Raw genomic sequence first — 9,663 nt, forward strand, 5'->3', positions numbered from 1 at the left:
GCACCTCTGCTCTGCGTATACAGCACAGATATCTCAGCTCCCTTTGCCAACAAAGGATTCAAATGGCTTGTGCCATGCAAGAGAACAGAAAGGTTATCTGTGCACGTTGTTGAGCAAACAGAGAGGACATTATAAAACACACCGCAGAGTGAGGACTGTACATTTTGTAGGAGGATTCTGAGAGAAGCTTTGCACCTACAACATGGGACCTCGAGGCTCTGGGATCCTGGTGGCACTCCTTGGCCTGGGGCTGTGTTCCCTGGTTGCCAGCAGCAAGCCCAGTAAGTGAACACCTGTCCCTTAAATAACACTCTGCAGCTCAATCTCCGGAGCACTTCAGTCTGGATGGGTCTGGAACCCACCCTGTTCCCCACTAGTGTTCTGGGATGCCGATGCTGTGAATCTGATTTCACAGAGCCTCCTTTCCCCTCAGTGGGGCTCTGATCCTATAGAGTTTCTGTTATGTTTCTCTTAAGAGGGGAAAAAAAATGGCCAAATGATACATTAATTTGACAGGGGAAGAGGCTAAAAAGGTTTCTCAAGACTTGTAATGTTCTGTTCACATAAACCAGGTATGTGTATGCCCACACTTGCTTTCCCATATTTCAGGCAGAGGCTTACAAAAGAGCTTTAAGAATATCCTCCTTACAGGGAAAGATCTGGATAACAGCAGGTGTGGTGGCCAGGCTGGGGGACCTGGTGTGGGGTCAGCAGGGCTGGCCACTGAGGGCTCCTCTGAGTCCTACCTCCTCATCTCTGACTTTGACCTTCTCCTAGGTCCTCTGTTCTTTCCAGAAGATCAATTTTTCTTTCCTTTTAAACTCTTGAAACAATTTCAGATTGATCCTGTTAGCTCCTCAGGAGAGAACTGCATAGTTCAAATATGGGAAAGATAAGACTAGGTTTCTCAATGAATGTGTTCCCAAATGCTCCATGGACCCAAGGTGGGAGTGTGCAGCTGATGTCAGGACTGACTGATGAAGTTTCTTCCCCAGCTCCCTGCCAGTGCTCAAGGTTGAACCCTCAGAACAGGAAGAACTGTGGCTTCCCCGGAATCACCAGCAACCAGTGCTTTGACGTCGGGTGCTGTTTTGACTCCAGTGTTGCCGGCGTGCCCTGGTGTTTCACCCCCCTTCCAATGCAAGGTAATCTGTCTGGGAAGGAGGACCCTCTTCCAAGGATCATGGTTGGCTGAGGGTCCACAGCAACAGGGCTAGGCTCTACCCTACCCTACCCTCTATCCTCCAATATTGGTGACTGCCCAACTGTTAGTCCAGCCCTGGCCCAGGAAAGGAACATGTGCCAACCCACCAGGGTGTCCTCCTCTACAGATGTCATACCACTTGTGAGCCCTTCTGGCAAACAGTCATTAGTATGTGCACGGTTTACTTTATTTGAAGAAGCATAACAGAAAAAAAAAAACAACAAAAAAAAAACCCAACTGTACTCCCTTCTAGCTTTAACAGTATGATTTCTGAAGAAACTTATAAGGGAAATGAAACCATTTACTGTAATATTAACTATATTGTTGCTAAAAGAATTCAAAGATTAGGAAATTCATGAAGAATTCTAAGATTATATTTTGAGAAAGAGTTTTATGCCAGTTCATATTTATCAATATAACAAGTTGTTCATGCATGAAAGAAGGCTGCACAGGAAGGAGCTCTCCTTGGGGATTAAACCCAGCACCCCATGACCTCTCATTCACACTTGCAAGGAGTTTGCTCCCCAGGGCCATCAGTCAAACATTCACTTGGCTCTGGAAATGAAGTAAGACAGACAGCTGGGTATCAGTGGGTGCTTCCATTTTAGTGGAAGTATTGTTGTGTTGGCCATACCTTGACCAAATGCTTTACACCCTTAAAGGATGTTCTTAAACTTTTCCTCATCGTGATACAGGGGCCATACTCATTTTACAGAGGAGCATATTGAGTCCAGAGAGACAATTTTATTTTCTTAAGATCTGACTCCTCCATCTTCGAACTTCCTTGGTTCATATGATTAAGGAGGCCAGAGTCAACCCATTGCTGGCACTAAAAAACAAGAAAGCCCCACAGTTCAGTCAAGTAGATTCTGACTCGTGGTGATCTGACATGTGGTAGAGTAGAACTGTGCTTCATACAGTTTCAATAAATGATCTTTTGGATGTAGATCACCAGGCCTTTCTTCCAAGGCACCTCTGGGTGGACTTGAACTGACAATCTCCAATTAGCAGCCTAGTATGTTAACCATTTGCACCAACCAGGTATCCAACACTTACATAATCTTAAAGTCCCAGAAGTCACAATCCCTCAGATAAACTGAAATTGTCAATTCAGTGGATTCCTAGGGGGAGGATAGGAATGGGAGTTTCTAGTAAATCGCTAGCTTAATTGAGTCTCTGTGCTATCCCTTCCCTGCATTTGGTGGTCCATGAGCAGAGTCAGAGGAATGTGTCATGGAAGTGAAGGCGCGAAAGAACTGTGGGTATCCTGGTATTAGCAAGGAAATCTGTGCCTCCCGAAACTGCTGCTTTTCTGACACCATCCCTGAAGTGCCCTGGTGTTTCTTCCCTCAGTCTGTGCAAGGTAACACAATTGTAGGATTCAACCCACTACTGGTTTCTCTAGGTTGGTGGGAACTGGGAAGGTGGGAGTCACTGCCCCTCACTCCAGTGAGCTGCTGTTTCAGGAAAAGATACATTATTGTAACATAGTGCTGATGGACAAGCCTGCCTTCACTTTGGACCAGCTCTGAAAGCAATTCTAAATGTTCTTGAGAGTGACAGACCCTCTTTGCAAAGTTTAGAGCCAGCATTCTGTGGCAGGGTTTGTGATGGCTGTAAAAGTAGAATCCTCATTCTTGGCCACACCCCTGGATCTTTACACAGTGCTATGGCATTGCTTATTTTACTGCAATTCAATCACCATGTTTGGATGCTACTGAGTGCTAGAGGCTGGGCTGGGTACCAGGAATGAGGCCTAGAATAGAGTGGGCATGGTACCTCTTCTCAGGGACCTCACCTTTTTCTCACACATGACCACAACATCCTGTTCCAATGACAGTGAAAGATAGGTCGGGTCCTGAGACATGAATTTTGCCCACCAGTTATAATGAGTTTGGGAAGGCAAAGAGAAATACACAACCTATTCAAAAAATGAATAGAGAATATATGGATCTATTGTTGTTGTTGTTATTAAGTGCCACTGAGTCAGTTCCAAGTCATAACAACCCTGCTCAGGGTTTCTGATGAGCGGCTGGTGGGCTTGAACTGCTGACCTTTTGGTTATCAATCCAGAATTTATCCTATAGCACTATATGGCTCCATTGTTGTTAAGTGCTGTCAAGTCAGTTCTGACTCATAGCAACCCTTTATAGGGTTTCCAAAGAGCAGTTGATTGGTTTGAACTGTAGACCTTGTGGTTCACAGTCTAGTGCTGATCATATAGCACCATACCATTGTAAAAGTACAATCTTTAATTTTCAGCAATTTCCAAGAGTACCTAATAGACTAAGGAATCTGGGTGGTGTGGTGGATTAAGCATTAGACTGCTAGTCCCAAGGTCAGAGGTTAGGTTCAAACCCATCAGATGCTGTGTGAGACAAAGATGGGGTTGTCGACTCCTATAAAGATTTTCAGCCTCTGAAACCCTATAGAGCAGTTTGACTCTGTCTTATAGGGCTGCTATGAATGTATGGGTTTACTTAAGGGTCCATCTGGAAGTTTTCTCATAGTTTGGGAAGATTGATCTCCACAGAGGACAATCTTACTCTGGGGGATTTTGCCCCTTCCTGTAACTCCTGTGGAAGAGAGCTGCCTCTTCAGTAGGAAACAGCTGAATAGGATTACCTATTATCAAGTAAATGCACCCCCTCTTCTTAGCTTAGGTTCTTTTGTTTCCACAACACTTTCACTGACTATCTTGAATTTTAAATTTCTAGACTGTCATTATTAAGAAGTACTGGCCTCAGAGAATTCATCTGGCTTACTGGATGTTCTAAAAACAAAAAGCAAAAAGGAAGACCAAGACTCACCATCTCTGCCACTTCCCAATTCATATTTCATGCAATCCTGGGTTTTCTTCATCTTCTGTTTCTTCTAAATGGTTTAACATATACTTTCTTGAAATAAAAACCATAAAATCTGCTGAATTTATTTTTTTGTTTCATTGACACAGTGGTGGTGATAGAGCATGTATGTATATATGTATAAATGTGTAAGAGCCTGTGTGTTTACATGTGTGAGTGTGAATGTATGTAGTTTAAACAATTTTATAAAAGCAACCTAGTCATCAAATACATGGAGGCTACTGTAGTAGCAATAAAGTATCTCATGTAAGTGGATTTCACAATCCACAATCACTCTATAACTTCTGATCTGTTAAGCCCATTGCTATCAAGTTGGTTTTGACTCACAGTGTCCCTATAACAAGAGAGTAGAACTAGCCCATAGATGTCCAAGGCTGTAATCTTCATGAAAGAAGACTGCCACATCTTTCTCCTGCAGAGTAGCTGGCAGGTTCAAACTACTGATTTTTCCTTTAGCAGCAGAGCACTTAACCACTATGCCACTAGGGTCCCCATAACTTCCCAACCCGATCATTTTTATTAAAGTTCAAATGACTTTAGCACTAAAAATCTTGGAGTAGCCTATTATTTCAGGTGGCAAGTACATAACCTCTTCACATTTACAAAACTTGTTGAAGATTACTCACATTTGAAATAAGTGTAAAACAATATGTCATTCCCTTCAATGGGCAGATGTGGATCCTTTCCTTAATGTGAGTAGAGGGGGCTCTCCCAGCTCTTTGCTTCCATGTTTCTCCCCTTGACCTGAAAGAAGCTTCAACAACATGTTTGATTCGAAGGATGCTTTAAAGAACAAGTTAGCAGCATTTCACGAGGCAATAGCAGCACACATGATTACCATTGCATTAAATACATTTCACATGTCAACTGTAAAGGGTCCTGACACTATTTAGCTCAGTGGGTTGGAGTGTGGGGCTGAAGGTGCCAGATCAGTCATTTTGTTGCTTTTTCCTCTGCCCTGAGGCCTAACACAACTCAATCAGATTGGTTGGCAAATGCTTCACCCAGTAGTCCACCACTGTTTAAAAAATATTCTGATGAAATTAATTTTGTAGAGTTTATGTTGGTCTCAGATAAAATTCATGAAACAGCAGCAGAGCCTCAGTGCAGTGAGGTGTGTGATGCTGGACAGAGAAAAGGTGAGAGAGAGCAAGTTTGTGTAGAAGGTAAAGGGTAGAAAGAGACAAAACATCTTTCAGGTATACTGATAGGCCATTAGGTCATATAAGAGCAAGCTATACAGAGAGCCAAAACATTTAAACTCATCTATTCCAAACTCTGTTTAATGTCTGAACTAAAATTCCTGAGAGAGCAAATGAAGGTGCAAGCAGAAGTGCCATGGATACCAATGAACTCAAAAAAAAGATAGGAATTTTTAATTTGGTTGGATGGAGGGGGCAAAGTGGAACTAGTCAAACCTCTTTCATTCCTTAACTTTTTTTTTTTTTTTAATGTTTTATTGTGAATTACATGATAGTTTACATGGGGGAACTTTAGTTTTACGTTCAGTCCATCGTATATCATTTCATTGCCATGGTTCCAATCCCCTCCATGCATCATCAATCATCCAAAGAGTATATTCCAGAAACCCGCTCCCTACACTTCCCCCTTCTCCCCCCAGTTTTCGGCCCACAGTCCCTTTCCCTCTCTGGGTCCTTAACTCTTTTAAAGAGTCTTCTTTAACTCTAGCAAGTCTGAAGGATAAGATACAAATTCACAACACCTGTCACCCTGGGGAATCCAAGACCTCTACTTTCCAGGGTGAGATAGGGACCAGTGACATCGACTTTGCAATAGAAAATGGGAATTTTAAAAAGCATTTCTTCAGAGAATAGATTTGGGACCATTTTATGTTTCTGGTTGCGATCACATTTCAGATTCTTATATTTTGAAGAAGGAAACATTATACAACTTTTTTGTCTTGTTTATAACATATTCATAATCTCAATAAAACAATGGAGATTATGAATATATTATAAGCAAGTTTTGGCTAATTTATTCTTCACAGAATTTGTACCCCTCCCATGATTCTTCTAACCGTACAAGTAGAGCACGTATTTGGGAGTCAAACCATCACATGGATTTCCGAAAATTGTCCTTCACAAATTCTTCAGGGGCTGCATGAATGATACCTTTTCCAAACTCGTGGGTCCTGGAGGTGCTGCTCTAAGAATGAATGCCATGGCCTCTTGCATACTGGGTTTTGTGGAGGCTCCTGATTCCAGGGCATTTTCCAGGCCACAGTTCCCTTTTTCTTGGCAGAGGAGGAACTTGTGTGAAGGCCATTTGTATGAATCTCAGGATGCAGGAACATTCTTTAATAAATGGACATTTATATTTCTGATGGAATTATTTCTCAGGGAATTTTCTTTCCATGTCTCAATTCTTAAGCCAAACATGCTCTTTAAAATCATCTTTATTGCATTGACCTCCCATTTTCTGAATCAATTCCTACATTACCCTTCTGATTATGGGAATCTAGATTCTTGAACAATTTCAAGAATGTCCACTGTGGTCATGAGCTTGAAGGTTCTTAGGCTGTTTCAAATATTATAACTCCTGGTTGTGCTAATACCATCAGCTACAGATAATGTCATGTTATCCAAAAGTAGTTAAGAGATTTTAGAGGCAAGATGGTGGGGTAGGCAGACATGCTGAGAAGACAACTCCTGCATAGAGAAGTGAATGAACTTGCCCTGAACTATGCTATACAAACAGCAAACAGAGAACTGTATTCACGTTTCTTGTCTCTATTATATCTGCCAGGAGACAGGTGGTGAGTGCCTGAGAACAAACACACCAACATATAATCATTGATTAAATATAAATACAACAACACCACAATGTCCCAGAGACAACAGACCATTTCAACATACACAAAGAAACAAGACAGTGTGCCTCAAACAAGGAACTAAAATATAGTCAGAACTTGATAACAAATTTAAATTAGTGATATTTAGGTATCTTCAACGAATGGAGAAAATGATTGAGAAAACTTCAGATGAAATCAAGGAAAGCACAGAAAAACTTTAGAAAATTTCAGGAAAACACTACAAGAACAAATAAAATAAGTGAGAAATTAGAAATCTTACAAAAACAGCCATTACAAAACTAAAAGATTAATAATAAAACTTTAGAAATAGATAAGACACTGAAAGGACAAAGAAGCAGAATTGAATCAATGGAAGGTCAAACTGGTGAGCTTGAAGACAAATCTGTCAATGTTCATCTGCTAGAGGAACAATCAGAAAAGAGAAATGCCCCCAACCGCCGGAAAAAAAAAAAGTCTGAAGAAAATGAAAGATTTATATGGAATACTGCCAAGAGGAATAACATATATATGATCAGAATTTCAGAGCAGGAAGAAACAAAAGAAAGAAAGAAAATTATCAAAAAGTTGTTGGAAGAGACCTTCCCTAACATGAACAACAAGAAGATAGACATTCAAGAAGTTGAACAAACCTCAAGACATGTTATAATCAAACTTTTCAAAACAAAAGAATCCTGAGAGCAGCTCAGGAAAACCCACAAATTGCCACAAAGGAGAACTAATAAACCTAAGCTCTGATTTCTCAGCAGAATCTATGCAGGCAAGAAGACAATGGGGTGACATATATAACATCGTGAAAGAAAAATAATTGCCAACCAAGTATCATATATACAACAAAATTTTCCAACAGGTATGATGGTGAAATTAGGACATTTTCAGGTAAACAGAAATCAAAAGAATTTTTAAAAACCCGACCAAGAAGTAATATATATATATGGAGCTCTGGTAGCGTAGTGGTTACGAATCGGGCTGTGAACCTTAAGGTCAGCGGTTCGAAACTACTAGCCGCTCCGCGGGAGAAAGACGAGGCTTTCTACTCCCGTAAGGATTTACACCCTCGGAAACCCTGTACAGGGTCGCTATGGGTCGGAACCGACTCGACGGCACTTAACAACAACAACATATATATATACTAAAAGGAATTATTTGAACAGAGAACAAGAGCAGATAACAATCTGAGATTACCATACATGACAGTATCGCCCAGAACTCAGCCCAGATATAGAAGTATTCAAAGAAAAACAAACCTACAAGACTGAAAATAGGGAAGAAGTTACACCAGCTTGCAACAACAAAAATCCATAAAGTAAAAAGAGGGAATAATGTAGCTATATAATTTCTAAATCGAGAGGAAATAAAGTAGATCTTAAAATTAAATAATAATAAGCCTAACTGTAGCCCTAACATGCCCTGGCAGTCTAGTGGGTTATACCACAAGGTCAGCAGTTCTAATCTACTAGTCACTCTGGGGAAGAAAGATGAGGCTTTCTGCTACCGTAAAGATTTACAGCCTCGGAAACCCTAATCAGGGTCACTGTGAGTTGTAGCCGACTCCTTGGCACACAACTGCCATCAACCAAGCCTGACTCCTACCCTAACACTAACATCAGTCTTATCCATAGCCCTAACACTAAATGAAATCCTGTGCTTATAATTCAGGCTGCTAACCTCAAGGTCAGCAGTTAGAAACTACCAGCTGTTTCGCAGGAGAAAGATGATGTTTTCTGCTCCTGTAAAGATTTACAGCCTTGGAAACCCTATGCAGGGTCACTATGAGTTGGAACTGACTCCACGGCACACCAACACCAACACCCAGGCCTAGCCTAGACCTAGCCAAAGTCATATCCCTACTCTTCTTCTACACCACACCCCTGCAAAAAAGTGGTCAGTATTACCTGTCCTCCTTCCATCTCATTCCTTAGGTGGCTCACCCTGATGGCTATGTAGCAAGAGTTAGTGACCTTTGAACCCTCCTCCATCATCATTTTTCTTTCTCCCTTTCTTCTATTTTTTTCCTCCCTCTCCTCCATCCCTCCCTAATCTCCAACTATTTTATTCATCTCCTCTGCTTGTTTCTGCTTCCCTTCTGCTTAGTCTCCTAATGCTGCTGTAAAAGCAGGTAGATGGCTTTACAAAACAGAAATTTATTTCCATAGTTTGTTACTAGTTTGATGCCACCCAGTCAGTTCCAACTCATAGCGGCCTTATGTACAACAGAATGAAACACTGCTTGGTCCTGAGTCATCCTCACAATTATTATGTTTGAGACCATTGCTGATGACACTATGTCAGTCCATCTCATTGGGGGGAGGGGTCTTCCTCTTTTTCGCAGAACCTCCACTTGACAGCATGCTGTCCTTCTCCAGGGACCGACCCTTCCTGATAAAATATCCTAAATATAAAGATGAAGTCTTGCCATCCTGGTTTCTACGGAACATTCTGTTTTCTTTCAACAAAGATTTCTTTGTTCTTCTGACATTGGCGGCAGTGATGGGGGTCACACCTTAGGGAGGGGCATTGTAGTAATTAGGTTTCTGTGTCAATTAGACTAGGCCAGGATCTCCAGAGGTTTAACAGTTGAGATGTGCTTATTCCCATAGTGATGAAACCTAATACAGGCATAGTTAGCTCTGTGATGAGTAACTATGAGCAGCTAATCAATTAAAAGGATACTTCCTTGGGGGTGTGGTCAATATAATGGACACATAGAAGGGACTCTCTCTCTCTCTTTTGCTGGGGACCTAGGACTCTACAATTGTAAGATA

At 41.4% G+C, this 9,663-nt stretch overlaps 1 protein-coding gene across 1 annotated transcript; it reads left to right on the plus strand.

Annotated features, from left to right (window-relative positions):
* The first annotated feature begins 202 nt into the window (after positions 1-202).
* On the plus strand, positions 203-6,347 carry LOC102816788 (trefoil factor 2-like). The gene is made up of 4 exons (XM_006870850.1): positions 203-281; positions 996-1,145; positions 2,421-2,567; positions 6,331-6,347. Exons 1-4 carry the CDS (start codon positions 203-205, stop codon positions 6,345-6,347), a joined length of 393 nt encoding a protein of 130 aa, XP_006870912.1.
* The last annotated feature ends 3,316 nt before the right edge of the window (positions 6,348-9,663 follow it).

Source organism: Chrysochloris asiatica, unplaced genomic scaffold (genome assembly GCF_000296735.1).
Source record: "Chrysochloris asiatica unplaced genomic scaffold, ChrAsi1.0 scaffold00154, whole genome shotgun sequence".
NCBI classification, from domain to species: domain Eukaryota; kingdom Metazoa; phylum Chordata; class Mammalia; order Afrosoricida; family Chrysochloridae; genus Chrysochloris; species Chrysochloris asiatica.